At 43.3% G+C, this 23,476-nt stretch overlaps 1 protein-coding gene across 5 annotated transcripts; it reads left to right on the top strand.

The window, feature by feature from the left end:
- The first annotated feature begins 782 nt into the window (after positions 1-782).
- Positions 783-23,449, top strand: LOC120566637 (catenin delta-1-like). 5 transcript variants are annotated; one of them, XM_039813192.1, is made up of 22 exons: positions 783-1,086; positions 7,396-7,494; positions 9,168-9,331; positions 11,552-11,620; positions 11,742-11,861; positions 12,504-12,766; positions 14,040-14,321; positions 14,483-14,723; positions 14,847-15,069; positions 15,360-15,552; positions 15,666-15,783; positions 15,895-16,048; positions 16,270-16,287; positions 16,648-16,716; positions 17,384-17,511; positions 17,765-17,915; positions 18,133-18,325; positions 19,035-19,231; positions 19,338-19,379; positions 19,478-19,545; positions 19,751-19,805; positions 21,772-23,449. In XM_039813192.1, the coding sequence occupies exons 3-22, from the start codon at positions 9,173-9,175 to the stop codon at positions 21,828-21,830; spliced, it is 2,802 nt and encodes a 933-aa protein (XP_039669126.1). In that variant the 5' UTR covers positions 783-1,086; positions 7,396-7,494; positions 9,168-9,172; the 3' UTR covers positions 21,831-23,449. The 5 variants fall into 5 exon arrangements, with proteins under 5 accessions (XP_039669126.1, XP_039669127.1, XP_039669128.1 ...); XM_039813193.1 differs by lacking the exon at positions 16,270-16,287 and having other exon boundaries at positions 784-1,086; XM_039813194.1 differs by lacking the exon at positions 19,751-19,805 and having other exon boundaries at positions 784-1,086.
- Positions 23,450-23,476: the final 27 nt, after the last annotated feature.

Here is a 23,476-nt window from a genome sequence, read left to right as displayed (position 1 = left end):
ACTGTTGTCTCTCTTTTCCTCTTTTTGTACTCCCCATATAGTTTCAGACACAGCAATAATCAGTTTAGTGTGGATTCGTAATGTGGATATGCAATTATGAATAAATATAGTTTTTTTTTTTAAGTTTTCAACGATACATCTCTGTCATTTTACACCTCTAGAGTGCAGCATTGTTTGTATTCCCAGTAATTATTGTGACTCAGGTTTACTCATACTGTAGCACAGTGGGGGCACTCATAAGGGGGATTCCTTACATTGTTCCTCTTTCCACCATGCTCACACTTAATTATTGTATATCAGGATCCTACATGTTTGGTTTTGGTTTCACCCAAGATCTATAAAGTAAGAAATATATCACACTAATAACTCACAACACTAATAGATAGGAGGACTGCAAGTACAATAATTACTGTAAAATCAAGTGAAAACATGGTTTAACACTTGGTGCTTTGTAGAAGTTGCAGTCATGCAGTACCTAAATAGTTCAGTGGTGACGCATGATTCATACAAATCAAGTGATTGCAGACCATCAGTCTATTTACTGATCGGGCACATGCGGGATGTGATCACTAGTGGTTTCATGTGCCAATAGTTTTATCGTGTTGGTGTGGAATGCTATTGCACTTCCGTAAGAAATGCTGCTTCCTCTCAGGCCATTGTTCTTGGGCAATCAATGAAATGACATCAGTGTGTGTGTGTGTGTGTGTGTGTGTGTTTGGGAGACGGAGAGTGAGCGTTGGACGGAAATTATGGGAGGAGCAGAATGTAAATCCCCCTACTCCTCTTTTATAAGCATAGAGTTCCTCATGTCACACCGTGTGTGTCTATCTGTTTTCTAAGTCCGGCTACATGACTAAAACCTTTAAAAAAACACACAAAAAAACACCTGTATGAGAAGGGGAATTCTACGTGCGCCGTCTTTACGGTAAAGCCGCTTGTTGATCCCGCCCTCTCTTTGATAGAAAACTGTGATGTCGCTTCGTCTTTAACGAGCTTGACCCAGAAGAACCCAGGGAAGGAGGGGAAAAAAACACACTAAAAACGGAATAGTCTGGAAGGGGTCGGGACAGGTTTTCAACGAGCAAGGTGAGTTAATTAATAAATGTTACCAGATGGTTGATACAGTGGGGGCCGCGGTTTCCCCCCACAGATAGTGGGTGCACTGCAGCGTTGGCAAGGAGTGGTCACATCATCGACAGATCGCAACACGACTCCCCTAGGCTAATGTTAGCTAACGATGCTAACGTTAAAAGTTCATAACGTGACCCACGGTTCCGTTGCCTACTGTTATAACTGATTCAAAAGAGCCCCTGATACCAACTGAGAACACCGTCTAAATTAGCTTAAAATACCTCTTAGCCAAACGCACGCTAACTTGCTGCTAATCTGTTTGCGATGCTAACGCTAGCCTGGCTGTTGGCACTAGTCTCTCTGTCGGCTATGTGGGTTATTGTGATGCTAACGTAGCAAGACAGCCAAACCAGGTCATGCGGGTGCTGCTGAGCGAGCATTCCGACCAACTGGGCTGATTTGATCTTCAACATTGTCATTTATTTGGGCAGTAACGTTAGCACAAGCATCGATAAACCATGCTCAAATACGCGAGTCTTTGTTCGTGAGAGTCATTTTATACCCACGTCTTATTGATAGTGCCCAACACTGGCAGCTCTGCTCGTTGCGCTTGCCCTAGATTGTTAGCTTTATTACGTTAGCAAATCAGTTTGTGGGGGTTTTGCAGGATCCAGATCAGGGAAATGCTAACTGTTAGCGGTTTCAGAAGGAGAGGTGTTGGACTTTCACAGGGAATACAAAAAAGTATGACCATGTAACGGTCAGACGTGTTAACAATACTGAAGTAGACCGCCTCTATGTCGGACGCAGACAGTTTTATCAGTTTAAGCAGATAAGTAGATTTCCTCACGTCTGCGGTTATCATTGGCAAGGAGCCCCGGAGAGAACATTGTAGCTAGGTCATGGTAATCGTACACCCCGCAACTTGTTTGACAACACATTTAAACGTTGAGCCTGTTTTTTGTTGTATTTGAGTTTGTCTAAGGGGTAGTGGTCCTCTAGTTGTAGTCTTGTCATTCAGGCTGGGATTTTAAGGTTGTCCGCTTGTGAACCTGTTGGGTGGGTCCTGTGTGAACTTGTTGTAGAAGGAAAATGTCTGGGTGGGGATAACTGTCAGCCTGAGTGTGAACAAATAAACTACCTTTTCCCCCTTTTTTAAAACTGGTTTCATGCAGGCACATGCACAATATTGCAGTGTAGTTAAGTGCCTTCCCTGTGAGCTTTAGGACTGTTCTGGTTAATACAGTATGTGTGTAGGTAATGGTATCACTGTAGATTTATGATGTGCTTCAGGTGCCACCACTAATAACACCATGTGTGATTGAACAACCATGTATCAGCCTTTCCTGTCTACTTGTCTCAAGCTATTTGATTGTTGATGCATGCTCCCAACACCAGCTGTAATTGTGTCTGCTCCCTTGCGGTGTGCAGGTTAATCCAAAAAGGGCCTAACCTGTATGTGTGTCTACTTAGTGCATGCATGTTAACATCATGTGTGTATGTGTTGAGAGGTAAGTGGATTAGCGGGCTAAAGCTTCAATCCCATTACAAGCCAGGCTCAGTTTAAACCAGCACTGGTGGCATCACACTGACTTTTCAGCTGAACTGCAGTGTCCCTTACCTCGAGCTACATGAACATAGGTGCTTTTTGACAGTGAATGGTTTGTTTCAGTTGGTTTTGTGGCGCTATAATGGAAGCTTCATCAGGGATGCGCGGTGGGGTTAGGCCTATGCATCCAGGTTTTATTGTGTGTGTGTGTGTGTGTGTGTGTGTATGTCATTGTGTGTGTGTGTGTGTGTGTGTGTGTGTGTGTTGTGCGGCTGTATGTGTGTGTATATGTGTTTTGTGTGTGTGTGTGTGTGTGTGTGTGTGTGTGTGTGTGTGTGTGTGTGTGTGTGTGTGGGGGTGTGTTTGACCTAAAAGCACTGTGCTTTTAGATTTTGACCTTTTGACCGCAGCATTGTGCTTTGCTGTTAAGACTGCAGCTAAGGATTATTTTCTTGATTAAATGTCAGAAAATAGTGAAAAATCCCAATTTCCCAGAGCCCAAGGTGATGTCTTGCTTGTTTTGTTTTTATTATATTTCTTATTTTTGCTTAGAAAAATTAATTGTATGATTTAATAATAAATACATGTAAAATATCAGGATTTAGTAGTTAGACTATGGGAGCAAACCAAAGTATAATAACTTATTATAAAAACTATGAAAATGTGATGATTCGGCCACACAGGTTTACAAAGATTGCTTCTGGAAGGTCATGAAAGCAGAACAGAAAAGGGTAGATGGAGAACAAGATTAGCAAAATGGGAAGTGGCTTGTGGTCGTGTGATCAACATATTGACCTGATGGGGGATTTTCACCGCAAAAAAACTTCCTCCAACCATCAGTATGTGGTTTATTAAAGTGTACATCATAGACCTTCATGGATTTTTGTGCAAGCAGTTATGTTGAGGAAAATGGTTTTTTGGTGACCTTAAGTATCCGTTTTGTCCCTTTACTCATCTCTGATGTAGAATCCACAACATCCTGTTTCTCAGGAAGTGGGTTATAGGGGAAAGGGGAGGGGAGCGGCAATGGGACACCACTGATTGTTTTCATTGTTCAACGAAACTCACCGCTGACTTTCAAGGCCAAAACTAACAGCTGTGAAAGGGGGAAGACCGGGGGAGAACAGAAGTCATGAGCGGGTTAAAAGCGACATTAACTCGACCCCCTCCAGACACCTACAAACACAGATGCTCTCGCACTCAAATGTGTCCAATAATATCGTCCTTGCTATCCAACTCTTTCACACTTGCGTTCATGCTCTCGGTTGCACAAACTACTTATTGTTCCACCAACCTCCCGGACTGACAGCTGCAAATTCCCTCCTCTGACTGTGGTTAAAACACACACAGACAGACTTAGAATTACATTCCCAAGTACACTTGCCAAGAAATATCAATCACAGTTTATAATTCATCTGGCATGAATGACAGTTGCACTTATTAGTGATATACGATAGCCTGTAGCGAGTTAATGATGGTTATTTTGCTCTGAGATAAGATGAGGCGCAAGGCAGTGTTTAGCCTGCATGATGTGGCATAAAATAATGGATGATGCCAGATGAGAAGAGATTGAAATAAATAGTTAGTCTTTCTCTGTGTTATTAGCCAGTGTCCTGAAAGGTCATTCTACAGCGGCTGAGTGGGTGGGCTGCTGTGCTGAATTGGCAGGAGACAATGCCAGGAATGCAAGATAATCTTTTATTCAGCACTCCTTTCCTTATCTTTCTACCCCACTCTTTTGCTCCAGTTTACACTCTCCTCTTTTGTTTTTCACTGCCCGTCTTTCGCCTTTGTTTATTTGTTTGCAGCTCTTGTTTATTGCGTTTACATGCAGTTTAAAAAAAACGATTATATTTCAGGTTAAGGCAATACCCTCGTTTCTCAAACGCAATGTAAACCCTGGTTAAAATTGTAGTTCTCATAACCCAGTTAACAGACCTAGATAACCCCTTTAGTAACCGGGGTATTCGTGCGTACCGGGGTAAGATCAGGTTACGCTTTTGCTCTTGCTCAGTGGGTTATAACTGCCCCTGCCAATCCGCTGCAGTGGTTTTTGACCCGGAAATAATCCGTCAGCGCTGTGGGTGGAGATGCAACCTGTTGCAATGGTGCAACAAAACATTGTTGCCCGCATCGGCAAAGAAGTGGAGAGACCAAGCAGCTCGTTGTGGTCGCTGGCTAACGTTAACGCTAGTTTGCTAATTCCACCCAACATGTCTTCATGCGACACTAGTTAATGTTAAAGAAAAGAAGTCAAACAAAGTTGTCACTCATCTGGCAAGAGCACTGTGCTTTCCTACGCGGTGACTAAAGTGTGTGGATGAAACATTTAGTTCAATTTTTACTAAATTAACATTATTGGTCGGCCTGTTAGCTTGCTCGCTCGCTAGAGGGCTGGCGGCCTGCGAGGCCGGTACAGTTATAACACTGAAAACGAGAAGTAAGGCATAGAGAATTAACGAAATGTACAGCGCTGAAAAGCTGTCCATGTTCTTCCTGCTTTCCAAGTTGTTGTAGTTTTTACAAAGGTCAACCAGAGGAAAAAGCCATTCTCTGACCAGTTGTACGTTGGCAGAGCGCCACCTACTGTACCTGGGGTAGAGTCACTCCCGTTATTCTTCCCGTTCTTCCCTGCTCATGTATACGGGGACAACTGGCATAACCCGGTTATTCACTTATTAACCCCGGTTACTGCTGTGCATGTAAATGCACTGTGTATGTCTGTAGTGGATAATATCAGCCCTGTCCTGGCTATGACCATATATAGTCATGTGTGGTACAAGACAGCGGTGTGTGATTTGCTCAGGTGGGAGGATATAGCTTTGGGGCGCCACAGCCACTAACTAAAGGATAGTGTGAGTGGGTTTATGTGACATCATGTCTTCCTGACAGTCAGCCTTATCCTGCATGCAAATCCTGGTTTTGGTTGTGACAAATTCCTTTTGTGTTGTGAAATAAACTTCAGCCACTCCCTGTTTTCTCATCAGGACAACCCACTTTCCTCCCTTTTTTCCCACACTGAGCTCATCCTGTGTGTGTGTGTGTGTGTGTTTTTGTGTGTGTGTGTGTGTGTGTGTGTGTGTGTGTGTGTGTGTGTGTGTGTGTGTGTGTGTGTGTGTGTGTGTGTGTGTGTGTGTGTGTGTGTGTGTGTGTGTGTGTGTGTGTGTGTGTGTGTGTGTGTGTGTGTGTGTGTGTGTGTGTGTGTGTGTGTGTGTGTGTGTGTGTGTGTGTGTGTGTTTGTGTGTGTGTGTTTTTGTGTGTTAGTCATTCATTTAACAGGAACAGACGCAGACCTCTCCAGGCTTCACTTGACCAGCTAAGGGGTGTCGTAATAGTCTGTCTATGTGATATCACCGTGTCTGTTTAGTTTTTTCTTATTTGTTTGCACAATCTATAACTGGTTAAACTGTGAGTCATTTGTCACCATCGCTCCATTTGCACCTATGCTTGTGCAAGACACTCTACCTGTCTTGCACACAAACACCTGCTGCCTGAAATGTAAATGCAGGTCAGTGTTTGTTGCCCAAATCGCCATGTACTGGCTTTCCAGATTGTCAGAAAAGTGCATGTTGGCGAGACAGAGAGAGGTATGAGAAACTGAAATTTGGTCACCCCACCTCTACCTTGTCCAACCGGTCGTGTGTGTGTGTGTGTGTGTGTGTGTGTGTGTGTGTGTGTGTGTGTGTGTGTGTGTGTGTGTGTGTGTGTGTGTGTGTGTGTGTGTGTGTGTGTGTGTGTGTGTGTGTGTGTGTGTGTGTGTGTGTGTGTGTGTGTGTGTGTGTGTGTGTGTGTGTGTGTGTGTGTGTGTGTGTGTGTGTGTGTGTGTGTGTGTGTGTGTGTGTGTGTGTGTGTGTGTGGATAAGAGGATCTGAGTCTCCACTTGTTTGTCTCTGCTATAACAATGTCTTTCTCTCAGAGCACAGCCAAGATAACAAAGAGACATAGAGAGAGAGAGAGGGTTATAAAAGGCAGTTAAGTTGCCTAAGAAAGCAGGAATCTGTGTTTTTAGCCTTGTGCTAACTGTCCTTGTTTTATTTCTAAAATTATAAATGCTGATGAAGATACTCAAGCTTTGCCAGCCTCACAGTCTGAGCCTTGCCCCAAGACCATGACCGAGTTGTTGGTAAATGAGGTGGTAATAAGTAAGGACCAGCTGTTGAGGAAATGTGCTCTTCTTGTTGTAAAAGTACACTGTGTGTCTGTGTGTGTCTGTGTGTCTGTCTCCACTTGTTTGTCTCTGCTATAACAATGTCTTTCTCTCAGAGCACAGCCAAGATAACAAAGAGACGTAGAGAGGGATAAAAGGCAGTTATGTTGAGTAGCGGACTGAAAGATGAAGATTAGAGAGGAAAGGCTGGAATCAAAGGCAAGGTTAAGAAGGAGAAAATGAATTGATAAGAGAACATATGGTTCTTGAAGGATGTTACTATCTCTAAAACCCTCTTTCTCTTTATGCTGACGTTCAATGTTCTCTGGCCCAGAAAGAGCTGCAGCTTTGTCAACTTCCCACAGCTTGCTGCCGTACTCGGGCCAAATGTTGAATAAATACAGGGTGTGTCTGAAGGCTGGAGCTACTGTATGCCTCTGTCTCTTGCTGTGTCTTTTTGCTCACAAATTCAAACGCAACCCTGTTGACACACTTGTACGGTATTCTCACTATGTTGCTGTTTTTCAAACACAGGTGCCTTCATTCTTCACTATAACATTTCTCCCTCTTTTTTTTTTTTTTTTTTTATTATTCTGCTCCCTCCACCTCTGTCTTTCTCTCCCTGCAGTCCATTCCTCCCTGTTTTCTGGGCTTGGTGGTTCGGTGACCTTCTATCCATGAGCAACTAGAGCTCACCTCTACTACCAAACCACGCCCACAGGTGAAGGTGTGTATTTCTGTTTTTCTCTTTCTAAAATGTGCTTTGAGAGTATTTTTGTGCTTAAATCGTAAAGGCAAGTATTCAGCTCTCCTTGGACTGAATGGGGTGTTAAGCTTCCTCCTAAAAAGTATAAAGGGTGCTTCTCTTAATGTGAAACAGGCCTCATTCTCTTTTTGTTTTACAGTTTTTGTATACTATAGATCTTTTTTGAGCTTGTAGCGTTCTGGCAATACATTAATGCTGTTTTGCTTTGCAAAGTCTACACACTGCTAAGGATTTATCCAAAAATCTCTCTTTGTCTGCCCTTTTGTATTTAATAAAGTAGTTTCTGGTGTGGTGTCTGAGTGGGTAAAAAGCCCAGAGGACCCATATATGCCTTAAGTGGCAATAACTTGATCTGCATGCAGGGGGTGATAATATTGACCAATATGTTGAAATATCCATGTTCGTATTATGATCGGTGGGTTGCAATATTAATGATCAATGCACAACCAGGGTTTGAGACTCTCCTCCCTCCATCATCCCTACCCTTCTCCTGCAGCGTTTGTCTTCTATTGTCGACTGTCGGACCTAAATGTACTATTGTGTGCCATGTGAATTATGCCTTATAAGGCACTAATTGTGTAGATTATTATTCTGCTGTATTTTCTTTTCACATAGCGCCACCCTGCAGTGATGCGTTAAACACAGCACCTCTTGTGATAAAAGTCTTTTCAGTGTTAACTAGGGATGCCACACCCGTCAGTCATGACAACACCGGTGTTACTGATTAGACCGGACATTTGACAAGAAAATATGTTTGTCAATAACGCTCAATATCTGCAGAGCGCTTCCTTTGATCTCCGGTTGAGCTTCCCATGCAGAGCTGGGCACAGGCTGCGAGGCTGTTTAAATGGGTTTCTTTTTTATAAAAACAAGACGATGGTGAGGGCAAGTAATGTAATTGGTGTAGGCCCGACCACCGGAAACTCTGACTATCACGGCAAGCCTAGTGTTGGCATGGTCAGGTATTCCTAAAGGTTTCTCACTCCGCCTCAAACCGTATCTCAAAACACACTGACAAGTCTGATCGGTTACATGGTTGCTGCCACCGCAGCGTGACGTGGTGGTTGTTTCTCCAGAAGTTGAGTCTGTCTCAACTTTTCGCTGCACGCCCGCTGTGTTTTTCTTTTGAGTGTGCCCCTACAGCAACCCCCGCCGGAGACTAAACGCACTACCTCCATTCAAAAATAATGGAAATACCCGCATGTTTGTCGGACGGCCGACGCAGGCAGTCTGAACAGGCATTAAAGTCTCTGTGCTGGGACAACTTGAATGGATGAGTCATTACAACTTGACAGTCTTTCAAAGGAATATATGTTGTACAAAAGAATCCGGTGTAGATTTACTCATGTCTGAGTTTCAGCCAGAAACATGTCTTTACAGTTGCGACTGCTTCATTATTGAGTTCAAAGGATGTGTTGTGCAATCCCAACGGTGCCGATTACCAAAAAGGGATTGCAGCCTCAGTTCCCAAACAAATCAGATACAGGTGAAATAACACTTCCTTCTTAATATCAGCCCAGAAAATCCTGCATTATATTTTTGTTAGACACCGACTCCCTGTGCTTTAGTGTGTATGAGGCTGCATGGATGTGTGTAACGCCCCCCCCCCCCTGTCTCCCCTTGGGGCCGTGTAGTGTGTATGGAGCAGTGTGAGAGCGCAGCAGCTCTGCTGGAGTCGGTCAGGGAGCAGGAGGTGCAGTTTGAACAGCTGACCCGGGCGCTGGAGGAGGAGAGGAGGAGAGTGGGCCTCCCTGCCACCAGCCCCTCGGCCCTGGGTCGCCCCCTCCCTCACACACAGGTAACATCCAGAGTCTCTCGTTGGCGTTTACCTCCCCCACCCCCCGTCTTTCACTAAACATCCATATCCATGGATCATCATTTTCTCCGTCCAATCCTCAAAGTTTTCTCTCTCCATCCATCCATCCATCCATCATTCATGCTTTCTCTGCCTCCGCCTGCCTCCTCTCCATCAGCGCTTGGCCAGTGTGTGTGTATATATTTGTCGGTCGTCATTAAACGTCTATCTTCATTGACCCAGTGTCTCTCTTTCAGCGCTCATCTGCAAACATATCAGTTCATTCCTGCCCGTAGTTCCACTACTTTCAACGTGCCTGAGATGGTCATCAGCACACATTTTCTGCATGTCTTCACTCACTTACCGGATACACACTGGCACACACGTAATCACCTTTTGTCTGCCCCTGCTGTGGAATCTCAGTTATTTCCCCCCGTCTTCCATGTTCCAGCATGTCATGTTATGCAGTGCGGTCATCTGTCTTGCATGTGTCGCAAAGTCCTCCATCCAGTGAAGTTTCCTATCCATCATGAAGGATTTTGTCTTTTTACTTGCATTTAAATCCTTTATCAAGCACTTAAATGTATTACTTCTGTTACTCATTACTTCTGTTAAGAATTCTTATGCATGCAATTGTCTTTTTTGTGTGTTAAACATCCATGATGTAAGCTCCTTGAAGAAATGGTGTAATTAAATCTGTTAGATTCACATTTGAGTCAGAACCGGTGAGGTTTTGGCACCTTTACTTCAAATATTACTTGGACTAATGTAAGTTTAACCGATTATCAACATAGTTGCAGACTGTCAATAGACTAATTGATAATTCAATCATTTAAGCTCTAATCCCAGTTAACTGTGAATTTAATATCTTGTGTTTGACCATTGTGGACAATGTTGCAAATAACTGAGCAGGATTTCTGTCTGTCAAATATATGTAGTTTTATTTATTCATGGTATTCAAGTCAATGTGATGAAGTACATTGATATGCAAGGTGATTATACAGTTTCTCAATTGATTTTCCTTTTTTCTGTGTTTAGTTTTAAGGCTCTCACTGTTCATTTTGTTCAGAACTCAGTTGTTTGCTTGGACAAGGTCTTACTGTTGCCTTCTTGTTTCATGTTGTTGTCTCTACCAAAAGACCTGACAATCAGAGAGAGTGATACACTGTGCTTAGTTGCCTGTAGGCTTGGGATAACAATTAAAGCAGAGCCATTATCCTCAACACAGAAGGTCAGGCAGTGCCATATTTACAGGATGACATGTAAGCATACTTCCCAGCACTTGGCATTGTGTACACGGAGTAGAATAGTTTTAAATCTGTTACTAAATATTTTCCTTTCATTAAGGGCTCGCTGACCTAGATTAGATCTTATGTTTTGTCTCTGTGAATCCTTGGAAGGGACTTATTTGATTAGTGTGTGGCATCTGGAGGATGAAGGCTAAGAAAGCGAGAATCTGTTTTTGGCCTTGTGCTAACTGCCCATGTTTTATTTCTAAAATTATAAATGCTGATGAAGATACTCAAGCTTTGCGAGCCTCACAGTCTGAGCCTTGCTCCAAGACCATGATAGAGTTGTTAGTAAATGAGGAGGTAATAAGTAAGGACCAGTTGTAGAGGAAATGTGCCCTTATTATTGTAAATGTACACTTGCACTTCCCATTGCTTTTGAAAAACAGCCCTGCCTCCTTGTGGACATAATATGAAGTGGGAGTTGGTAGTTGATAAGGTTCATAACATTGTTTTCTCTTGACATAGTCTGAAACTATGAGTAACTGCGGGTGGTAAAACGGTTGCTGGAAAATATTTCATTGTTCCCCATGTGATTCAGCTTGACGCTAATACTGATAACTGAGGTGGCTTGTATTGCATGAAACCGAGTGTGTTACTCAGGGTTAGGTAGAAAGTGTCCCAAGTTATACAGTGTGACAGTCAATTGGTTATGTAACCGATTACAGCAGGAGGAAGTAGGGTGTGAGGATGAGTGGCTTCACTCCAAAATGTCCTCCCTCATGTCTGGCAGTGATTCACAGACCATAAACATGCAGGGACAGTTTGGCAGTGAATGTGCTTCAGCAGCAGTAATATCATCTGGCAGGTTGTAAGAAAGTAGACCGCACTGGCTACTGGGAGACGTGCCTTTCACCTCACTTGTGTGTGTTGTTCCAGCAAAATTGTTTTTCCAACATCTATTTCACAGTTGTATCTTTCTCTTTTATCCCAGAACGGGCGTTTAGGGGATGCAGACATAGAACGGCTGAAACTGACTGACTCCTACATAAACGGCACACAGGTATGTGTGTTTAGTTTATTGTGTACATTTTGTTTTTCTTGTATTCATCGGAGTAAGAGCCAGTGACTTAAAAAAAAAAAACGCACCCAATTTAAATGTGTGGTGTCCCTCTACACTGCAGTACAGAATGGTGGACCCTGCACACGGCGCTCTGGATGAGAGCTACACACCAGAGGACGACTCCCAGGAAGTGCGCTCAGTCTTTTCTGACGACGGAACCACCCGACGGCCAGACAATGGCGTAAGTGATTACAACCCATGCACCGTGATATCATCAGACTTTTTGTTTTCTTGCAAAGGCTTGTGTAATAATCAAGTTGATAAATTGTATTCTTGTTGTCATCGTGACTGAACTAGAGATGTTCCGATACCGATACCAGTATCGGTATCGGCTCCGATACTGCCTAAAACGCTGGTATCGGTATCGGGAAGTACTGGAGTTTATGCACCGATCCGATACCACGTAATGAAGCCCTAAAGAAAATCTACGTTAAAGTAGTTTATTTATGTTCTTTTTCATTAAAACTATAAAAGAAAGTTCTGGGGCATTCCTTGTTTGCGTTTGTTCATGTTTCACAAAGAGTTTAACCTGAGCCAGACCGACGACAAAGAAAGAAATCATATCACATCCATACAGAGATAGTAGTATACAGATGTTAAAACATAATGAAATATATGACACGCTGGTATCGGATCGGTACTCGGTATCGGCCGATACGCAAGTTCAGGTATCGGAATCGGTATCGGGAAGCAAAAAAGTGGTATCGGACCATCTCTAGACTGAACTTGGTGTTATGGAATCATCCAAGGATCTTACACCACTTGATTATCCTTTGCTATAAACCTATTTTGATACATCTAGTACCATCTTGCTCTCCCTCAGATGAAGAAACCAATCTCACGCACAGTCCTGCCCTCTGACTCGATGTCCATCGACGGGGGCTTGTCGGTGTCTGGTATGGGCGGCTACAGCGCCACACTGGACCGTCCTTACAGACATGCTGGACCAGCAGATTACCCCACGGCCACAGTTCCCAGAAACTACCACTATGCCCCTGTTGGCGGTTACGATGACTACCGGGGAGGCCCACCATCAGAGGCGTACACTAGCCTGAGCAGGGGCTCACACATGGATGACCGCTACAGGTACGAGGCCCCTGCATGGATGAGTGCTGTGAATCCTTTCTTTTGATTGTTGATTTTACGTTCTGAAATATGTTGTCTTTAAGCCAAACTGTAACTGTAGTTTTTGGTTTTCATTAAGGCTCTGACACACCGACCCGACGGCCGACCTTCGGCAGAAAAGGCACGCGGACTGACTGTCTCCCCGAGTTGGTCAAAAACGTGCCTCGGAACACACCGAAGCGACGCCGACTTGAGTGTACGTTCTGCGCGAGACGTAATACGTCTCCATAACAGCAGGCGGCGCTAATCTGTATTGTTGCCCAAAAAATGAAAACCGGCAGCTGATTGGACAAACGCGCCACGTGGGTCTGGCTGCTCTCGGATTTTACAACGGAGCATAATGGCGTCTCGTTCGGAATACAATCTCATGTTTTTCGAAGATAGTTCGAGTGTTTCTGAAAACATTTTAAGCGAGAAATAGGCCATGCAGTTGCTGAATCTGTCTTCATTTCAGATCGACAAAGGTCAGTTTTAAAAGATTTTCGTCAGATTTTGAGAGGAGTTAGTCAGGCTCATCCCGCTCGTCATTTCCGGGATAGCGCTCCACCAATCGGATTGGCCATTGAGTCCGACTGCCCTGTCCCATTTGTACGTCTCTTACGCGCTAACTCTGTTTTACAAGGTAATGAATACATGCTCTATCTGTGTTTGAACTATTTGAACCAGATTCTTTGCTGCCACATCCCTAATCAGTGATCACTGTTGTTAAAACAAGACCGGGATTTACAACTGTTATTCATACACAACACACAATAACACTAAACTAAGCACTGTATATTTGCTAAACAGAGTTGTTGATGTTTCAGTTCCTTTTAGTAGTCCCTACAATATTTACTCAAAAGATTTAACAGACATTGTTAAAGTGTCTTTAACAATTGATGTCTAAGTGTTAACTTTGATGTCCTTCCTTTTATATTATATATTTTATGGAAAAAGTTAATGGAATAACCTGTGTGCTCTAATCATTAATTATGTCTGAGATTGACCAGGGCAGATTTGATGGTTGAGAGAAAACACTTTTAACATTTGGTTACTGTAGAGACACATTCCCGCAGTCACACCAGTCAGTCCTGCTTTTAATCCTGTTCAGAATCAGGACTGTGAAGCCAGATATGTTCATACAACTTAAATTAGAAATGAATCTTAAATCGCTTTCAGTCGGAAAGGGGATCACTCGGCACAGGATCTCACTTCAACATCTCTCTCACTTCTCTCGTTCCCTTCATTACCCCAGGCCAGTTGACGGCTACAGGACCCTGGACTCTGGCTACCGGGCACCAAGCCGCCAGCAGCTTGACCCGTATGCAGCACAGCCCCAGGTGAGCCGCGGAATGAGGGCCTTGGGCTCAGCGTTGGAGGTGCGGTACGGCCACGGCCACTACGGCCTGGAGGATGACCAGCGCAGTGTAGGATATGATGACTATGGCATGGGGCCTCCACCCATGCACCCTGGAGGCTACGGTACCATGCCACGCCTAGGTCCCGGCCCCGGGGGTATGGACAGACGAAGACTCAGGTAAAATACACCAGCTTTGCTGTGCCTTCATATCACACTTGTTTTTTTTTGTTTTTTTTCAATGCGACCATGTATGTGAGCACTATGAAACATCTGTGAATCTGTTTCTAGAGACACAACCAACAAATGTTTCTCTATTTATCTCCTTCTGCGACACGCAGGAGCTGTGAGGATACTTTGGACGGCGACATGGGAGGAGTTGATCCTTATACCTGGGGCGTTCCCGTGCCGATGGAGAGGGGCAGCATGGCTTCACTGGACAGCACGCTGAGGAAGGCTCCTCCTGGTTCATGGAGACAGCCAGAGCTGCCTGAGGTCATCGCCATGTTGAACTACCGTCTGGACCCTGTCAAGACCAACGCAGCCGCATTCCTCCAGCATCTCACATTCAAAAACGATAAGGTGAAACAATAGTCGCATTCAGATGCAGAATAACTGTATTTAACAAATGCTTATTTATCGTTTTGTATTGTCATTTGGCAAATCCTTGACGTGAGCTTGATCATTTTGCGCTCGTGTGTCTAGGTTAAGTCGGAGGTGCGTCGCCTGAAAGGCATCCCATCCTTGGTGTCACTGCTGGACCACCCCAGCAAGGATGTGCACCACTCGGCCTGCGGAGCACTGAAGAACATTTCATATGGGCGAGACCAAGAAAACAAGATTGCCATCAAGAACTGCGATGGAGTGCCTGCTCTGGTTAGGTTACTGAGAAAAACCCACGACCAGGACCTCACTGACACTATCACAGGTATCAACATCATCTGGTGCTTGTATTGATTTTTATTTTATTTTTTTAAATATGTACTTTGTTATAAGTTGTTGTTCTTACTTATTACTTTAGCATTCAAACACACACACGATGAGTTTGGTCTTAACAACCTACACATAACACGCACGTCCAAATATTCACAGAACAAAAAAGAAGAAAACAAATCATTTAATCCAACATGGATGAGACAAAAGGTCTTAGTGGTTATATTTGATAGTTTTAAGGGTCTTATTGTAGTGATGGTAACAGTATGTATTATATCGTCCCAGGCACCTTGTGGAACCTCTCATCCCATGACTCCGTAAAGATGGAGATTGTGGACCACGCCCTGCACGCCCTAGTTGACGAGGTGGTTGTTCCTCACTCCGGCTGGGAGCGTGGGAGCAATGGAGGAGAGGAGAGCTGCAAACCACGCCATCTGGAGTGGGAGACCGCCTTGACCAACACTGCTGGCTGCCTTAGGTACACAAGGGGATCAATCGATTGAAAGCAGAAAGTCAAAGAAGGAGAAAGAGTGACTATTTTGAGAAGGCAACCTGCAATTTTGTGCTTCAACATCTCCCTCTGTCCAACAGGAATGTGAGTTCAGAACGCAGCGAGGCCAGGCGAAAGCTGAGAGAATGCACAGGATTGGTGGATTCGCTCATGTACGTTGTGCAATCACAGATCAACCGCAAAGATGTGGATAACAAGGTACCTGTTCACTTAAGCCAGATGACATATTTTATCTTATGAAACCAAAGCACCTATCTTCCTCTGTCTCCATCTTTGATCATCTCATTCCCTTATCTTCTCTTCCTGCAGTTGGTGGAGAACTGTGTCTGCCTCCTGAGGAATCTGTCCTATCACGTTCACCGTGAAGTCCCCGGCAGTGAGCGCTACGCAGAGACCACACCCCTCAACCAGGGGCCGGCCACCGCTAACAAAGGAGGCTGCTTTGGCTCTCGAAAGGGCAAAGGTCCGTGTCGGACAGCTAAGTTGCACTATGTCTGCGAGATTTGCTGTTGAAAGATGGGTAGCTGCTAGTGGCTTTGAGCTTGTTGGTGTCGCTGTTTTTCACACTCTACCACTGTTTCCCTCTTTTTCCCCTTCTCTCTCCTCCCTCCATCCTCTTACCTTTCTCCCCCGTCTTTCTTCCAACCCCTCCTTCACTTCCTCCTTTCTCTCTGCTGTGTTTAGATGAGTGGTTTTCAAAAGGTAAGATTCTCCTCTTGGTGTTGGTGAACTTTTGAAACTATTGACCACTCAACCACTCACTCACTGCCATCAATAATTTTACTAATGCAGAATATTTTTGCTAGAGCAATAAGGATGCCTGATAATTTTGAATTCACATCCAGTTCATGAGCATGGTCACCTGCTGTCACGCAAATTACATTGCACGAACAGTGCTTGTTCCACTGGTTGCATGGTCGCATTTCACATAACAATGTGCCAAAGTTAAGGAATGAGGATCACTGACTGCTCATCTCGACCAGCTTCACATAATCTGTTATTTCTTCAGCTCAATCTTTAATGTTCTCTCTCTCTTTTCTTTTTTTTCATTTCTCGTTGCAGGAAAGAAGGATGGAGATGATGGGAGTGGAGATCAAGTCGACATTCCGAAGAGGACAACACCTGCCAAAGGTATGTAGGCATGTAGTATCTTTTCCCTTTGATCAGATGAATCATTGATCAGTCTTTAAGGAAGCATGCTTATGCCAAAATTATTCTGAGTATCCGCGTGACGTAAATGTCATCAGAGGTTATACAAGTAGGGTCTTTGCGAACTAGCGATCTACTGCGCATGTGTGGAACGCGTCCTCCAAGCACATAGTATAAACAGACCTACTATGTGTCCGCAGCTGTCTGTGTACGCATCCATTCCACCGTATATACTCAAGCCCTTATATGCCAAATTACAATGTCTCCTGTCCCATTTAGCTCTTTTTGTTCTGCTGTCAAGCTTTATTTGCTACTGCTAAACACAAGCTAAGATAAAAGAGATAAGATCTAGTTCTGGACTAAGCACCCTTTTCACCAGATATCTGCATTAAGTTTTGTATCCGTCTAGGAAATGGCTTGATTCTTTTCTGGGATTCTTCTTTGATTCTCCGAAACCTTTAAAATAGTGTGTGTCATCACACATCATGTAATCGCACACATTGAAAATTGTCAAACTACCAGGTGTAGCTGGTAGAAGAATTCTTTGGTAAGGGCTTTGTGTGTCCAGCACAAATGTTGAAGTTTGTCAAACTTGTTGTGAAACTAACCCCCCCCCTTCCCTCCCTCTCCCTCCCTCTGTCGACCTCAGGTTATGAGCTGTTGTTCCAACCAGAGGTGGTTCGTGTTTACACATCGCTGCTCAGAGAGAGCAAGAACCCCTCGGTGCTTGAGGCTGCTGCCGGTGCCATCCAGAACCTGTGTGCCGGCCGATGGGCTGTACGTACCATTTCTTGACAAACTGAATCTCTGCTGTTGAAAAAATGGGGGGAAATTATTATTAAATATGTTTTTCAGGTGAAGTCTCTTAAACTGAATCTGAATAAACATTTTGGGTCTGTTGAAGTCATTTTAATCGGATTAGTCAGTTGTGATAAGGGCCGTGATGTTGTCTGTCTTCGTGAAGTTACTGGAATACTGCTGTCAATGTAAATGATATAAATTGCTCCCTCTCTATCTGCTTGCTCTTCAGTATGGTCGGTATATCAGGGCCACTGTGCGTCTGGAGAAGGGTCTTCCCATGATGGCAGAGCTACTGGCTCATGGCAATGACCGTGTGGTTCGGGCAATGTCCGGAGCCTTGAGGAACCTCTCCATCGACAACCGTAACTGCCAACTGCTCGGTAAGAATGTTGTATTGGGTCTCCAGAAGAGCTACGAAATACTCCGTTATTCTCAAAGAGTATAACTTCCACTTGCATTGTGCTGGATATTTGCATGTATTTTAAATGCAATAATGAATGCACCATGGCAAGTGTGTACAGGTTGTTGGACATTTTGGATGTTTGCATTTCGATCGCTAGAGATACATTTTCTTACCTCACTGCGTGCCTCCTGCAGGTTTGCATGCAGTGCCTCACCTTGTGGCCAACCTGCCTGGAGGCCAGAATCAGTCAGGGCGCAATCTATCCGAGGAGACTGTGGTTTCTGTATTGAGCACGCTCACGGAGGTGCTAGGCAACAGTGTGGAAGCAGCAAAGACCCTCCGAGCCTCCCAGGGCATTGAGAGGCTGGTGCTTATCAACAAGGACGGGTAAGTGTGTTCTGTAAAGTGAGCTAAGAATATAATAATAGTAAGTCATTAATGTGCTCTGTGTGTTTTCTGGTGCTTATATCATTTATAGCTATAAATAAACCGAGTGCTGCATATACAACAATGCTTTTTATGATGGCAAAACAAATACTTTTGTAGTTTATAATAAAGATATTCCCATACCATTTTATGGAGCCACCTCCCTCAGGAAATATGTGGTCAAACACTTAATTTCCAGCATTCTGACTTTTATGCACCAATTTATGATGGAAACGTCTTTTTTTTATTTGAAGAGATCCCATTAGTGCTAGCTTAATAGTGGAGCGTTCAGGTCCATTATAAAACAATGCAGCTTAGCTGGCTATCAGCGCCAGCCATATGAGTAAAATATAGCAGCTGTGGATGAGAGGGGAGTTGACTGCTGGAAGTCAAAGACGTTTTGGCACTGGTGATTTTTCCGTTGGCGCTCGCTAAAACCTCTTTTTGGGTGGTGCAAAAAACCCTGAAATGTGTAAATGGGTACGGTCTATTTTTTCCAGCTGGCCAACCCCTGTTGAATGGGTAGATACTAGTCACTCAGAAAATAGCTTGACTGAAATAAATTGATTTGTTGGTCACACATTCCTGAAGTTAAATATCTCTTAGATGTTGATGAGGACAGTGTCTGAGTTTTGGTAAATATGTGAACATATCTCGGTGTGTCCTACAGCAAGCGCTCAGAGCGTGAGGTGCGGGGGGCCGGCCAGGTGCTGCAGCTTGTCTGGGCCCACAAAGAGCTGCGCAAGCCTCTTGAGAAAGACGGCTGGAAGAAGACGGACTTCATGGTCAATCTCAGCACCACAAACGGCCCGAGCACACGAGCCAACGGCACCTATGAAGACAGCACCACGCCACTGCTAGACAGAGGTCAGTGTGCATTACATAATTTATGGCTGAAAACATTTTGGCAGCCTTAAACCCAACATTTGGAAAGTTTAGTTTTAACTTGTGACTCTGTTTTACTTCATCTCAGGGGAAAAGAGGGACATGATTCCACTAAATGACCTCGGCCCTGGTTAGTACATTTATCATCGCTGCTTTTTATCAAGACAAATTCATCAAGATCATGATGAGATGTAGGATTTATTTCTCCTTGTCGTCTTATTTCCTCAGATGCCTACTCAACACTGGACCAGAGGGAGAGGAGACACACTCTGGATGAAACCACAGACACTTTACCGGTATTTTAAATCTTTCTCGTGCACATTCACATGTCTGTCATGTTGGATTGCTCACTTAACTACACTAACCCCTAACTGCCTGCACCACTATGCATACTTTAACCTTTTCCTTTGGCAGCCTTTAAAACTTCACAGTTATTGACACTTTTCTCACACTCACGTCCTCTCCCTCTTCTCTCTCTCTCTTTCTCTGGTTGTCTCTCAGCGAGGGGTGTATGGGGGCAGAAAGGGCTCCTTGCCCCTGTTGGACTCCTACGATGGTTAGCCCTCCCCATCCCCTCTACCCCCCTCTGCATGTAACCGCATGGTATGTCCAACTCACCTCTCGTCCTGCATGGACTCTATGAGCTCTGTTCCTTTGTCTCCTATAACTTTCGACCCTCAGTAAAACCTGGTCTACGTCTATGATGCTGTACTGAAACGCCGTGCTGATCTTTAACTATATGAGGCCCGATGCGACATGTGTACCTGATGGTATAGTATGCTGCAAGGTGCACCTTGTGCATAGTGGTCCATGCAGTCTGCCAGTGTAAAGATAACCCCAAGGCTGATCGTTAAGATTTAAATCCTCAGAATGAAAACTGTTGTTTGTGCAGTAGTGTCGTCACAATACCAGAACTTTGACTTTGATACCAATGCTAATTTTAGTATAAAAATATGATAATTACTAAACACAATGTCAACGAATAGAAGTAATGTCACAGAGAAACTATTACTTAAAACAGCGTTGTAACTTTTGCTAAAGGGTTTTTAACATGACACTCGGTGTGATATTTGTCCTCTCAAAATAATGTGTGTATCTTTTCATAGTGGCAACTGCCAGAGTGGTAGTGTGTATTGCCGCCACATAGTGAAATATTTGACTCCACTGAATTTTGCATGTGTCCAGGATGCAAAATTACGAATGCCACTATGGCCACGCCAAGACCCGCCCTACGAAGCAGCTCGATTGGTTGGGGTTAGGCATTTTACCTTGAGTGGTTAAGGTTAGGATAGCCAATTGGTCAGGGGATAGGACCTGTACAAATCAGGTTACGTTGCCTTGCGTAAGCATGGATGCCTGGCCAATAGTAGCTATTGAAGGGCGGGTCTTGGCGTGGCCATAGTGGAGAAAAAAAACAATCAGGTACTCAGCTGCTGCTCTATCTTTTGTCACCTGTTTCCATTGGTCTAGAATTGTTTCAGTGCACTCCGGTGGCTCTGCAGGGTATTACAACAACATATGAGCCAGAATAAAAACCGATTTAATGAATTAGATTTTTTTTAATTTATTTTTTTTATTGCCTGCTATTGAGTAACTTCATATCACTTTTAGTATTAATAAAAAAAATAAACTTGTTGGAAGAATGAATTTGGAGAAGTTACTCTGAAATAATAATCCATTATTGATTACTTGTTACTTTTCTAAAATTGTAACAAAGTCACATCTCATTGTTCTGTATTGAAGTTATCTCATACACATTTTGTCTGGCTGACCTGTAATTCTACTGTGGACACATGCAGCATTTCCTCCAGTACAGTTGCTGATGCTGGATGCACAACATTTTTTTTTTGTTGACATATATTCATGCACATTTTAATTCAACGTGCAACAGGATAACTGTTTTAAATTCAATGTGTTGCACAGTTTTCATCAAGCAAGGCTGTGATAGTAGTCTTAGTAGTAACTGTCAGTGTGGCGTTATTATGGAACCCACGTAACTTCTAGGAAAGGCCCCCCCCCCTACGAAGCAGCTCGATTGGTTGGGGTTAGGCATTGACCTCGAGTGGTTAAGGTTAGGGGATAGGACCTGAACAAATCGGGTTACGTTATCTTGCGTAAGCATGGACGCCTGGCCAATAGTAGTGTGTGTGAATGCTATTGAAGGGCGGGCCTTTCCTAGAAGTTGCGCGGGTTCCATAGTAACGCGTCAGTGTGATTTACACAGGGGTGTTAGAGGGAAATCTAATGTGATAAAGTAACACATGTATAATGTTTACCCCATCAGTGTTTATAAGCTTTCTGAGCTATTGATTCAAAGGTTACAGTAAAATTCAATACTGGATTCAAACTATATTTAATTTTAGATTGAACATCTGGTTATTGTGACTGCACTACTGTGCAGTGTGCCATATCTATACCAGTCTTTGTGTTGCCTCCACGTTGTGTAAATTACCCGCATTTTATTTTCTGTGTTCACATTTTGCGTCTGGTTTTAATCAAAGTATTTTTCTCTGTTCGTCTAGAAAAACTTATAGTGTGCATCACCCAGACTGGGCCGTCCCTGCCCTACCACTGCTACTGAGGAGAGAAGATCTAGATGGACGGACTCTCCCTCTCGACCCCCCCTCCCCCCTCCCCTCCTCTCTTTCTATCTCTATCACCACACAGATGGGATTAGAAGATGAGGGTTGGCATCCAAAGAAAGTGGCCGTGTTGCAGGCAGAAACGTTTCATGCAACGCACACACACCTACAGAACATACACACCTACTTTTTACGAATTCATTCAATTGTAGCAACAGAAATAAATTCAGTTTTTTTTTAAATTATAATTCTCCTGTAAAGGCAATCACCTGTTGACAATCATTTTTAATTCCGGTGTTGTCCTGCTTGTTTTTATTTTTCTTCGCTATTGTCAACATTTTGGTAAATTGTCATGCCAACACCTGCATCCTGATGATGAATTTTTATGTAGACTTCTATGTAGGGTATATACTGTATATAAAAAGAAAATGGGATGACTGCATTAGTTTTGGCTCATTAATTTAAATCATCCCTTTACTGGGATTGTTGGGAGGTTTGGGCTGACAGACTGACTGCCGCCCTCTAGATTGAGAATGTTGTTTATATAGGAGTTATTTTCCTGTCTAGAGTTATTTTCTCTTGGTTGGGATGAGCACAGGTGTAGACAAGAAAAGGGCAGGTGTGTGTATATTTGTCATACAGTAAGCCTGTTACCGTGTGTGTGTGTATGTGTGTGTGGAAAATGAATATGGACCTTGGAGTGATTGTTTTTGTGTGCGTGTGTGCACGGACCAGACCCATAAGATGAATATTTCATCCGCTCATGTTGTCTGTTTTTTTGGTGTGCGTTTACTCCTCTAACAAAGCAGTTTTGTTTTGCCTCTTTTTGTGTTTGACACCTTAATTTTTCAAACACAAAATTGGCACTGAAATGTGAAGCTGGGACCATCGTACACTACTAAACCACTGAAACATTGTGACATCCTGCTTCAGAAACCATTCCTGGCCCAACTGTAAAACATTCACACTATAGACAAAACCTACTTAATGGTTTATTCTTTATTTAGAAAGTAACCAACACTTCAGGAGGGTCTTTTGGAATAATTATCTCCTATTTAAATCTTCTTTTTTGAAATCACTACTTGCTGTTTTTTTTTGTTTTTTTTGTTGGAATATAATCGTTCATACTGACATTCTTGTTGTGCCGTTTTACAAAAAACACACAAATATGGGACAATTCCTCACTCAGAGGACACTCGATTTTTAACAGACCAATTGGGGAGAGATACTGACTTATAATTTAATTTGGGAAGTGGATAAAAGCACATTTTGGTTTATGATCCATTTTGTTTCTTTCATTTTGTGTCAGGTTTGTTTAAATTTTATTTCGGGTTTGTATGTATGGGAGCGGTGGGTGAGAGCATTATGCAATTTGTTCAACTTTTTAGTCCCAGTTTTACTTCTGAGTTGTTTTTAAGGCAGAAGAGACCAATCATCTGTTTAGTTTTTTTTTAGTTTTTTTTTTAACTCTCCACAGTATATTTGTAATGTTGCCTATCCATGTAAAATTATGATGTACCATTCATACCTGCCTTGGCTCTGAGAAGTTGCTTTTTTCAGTAAAGTATGTAACTGTTAAAACTGTTGTTTTTATAAATAAAAATCTTTTCTTAGACAAGATTTGGCAACGTGTGATTGATGTGGC

The sequence above is a fragment of the Perca fluviatilis genome, chromosome 10 (genome assembly GCF_010015445.1).
Source record: "Perca fluviatilis chromosome 10, GENO_Pfluv_1.0, whole genome shotgun sequence".
Classification (NCBI taxonomy): Eukaryota; Metazoa; Chordata; class Actinopteri; order Perciformes; family Percidae; genus Perca; species Perca fluviatilis.
The sequence above is the reverse complement of the archived record's forward strand: the minus strand, read 5'-3'. Positions and strand labels throughout refer to the sequence as shown.

What these genes read in the sequence shown, in the direction of transcription:
- LOC120566637 (XM_039813192.1), top strand. Translation starts at nt 9,173, where the DNA reads ATGGAGCAGTGTGAGAGCGCAGCAGCTCTGCTGGAGTCGGTCAGGGAG. An exon ending in GCCCCCTCCCTCACACACAG is followed by an intron (nt 9,332 to 11,551) that starts GTAACATCCAGA and finishes CTTTTATCCCAG; the next exon opens with AACGGGCGTTTAGGGGATGC. An exon ending in CCGTAACTGCCAACTGCTCG is followed by an intron (nt 17,916 to 18,132) that starts GTAAGAATGTTG and finishes TGCCTCCTGCAG; the next exon opens with GTTTGCATGCAGTGCCTCAC.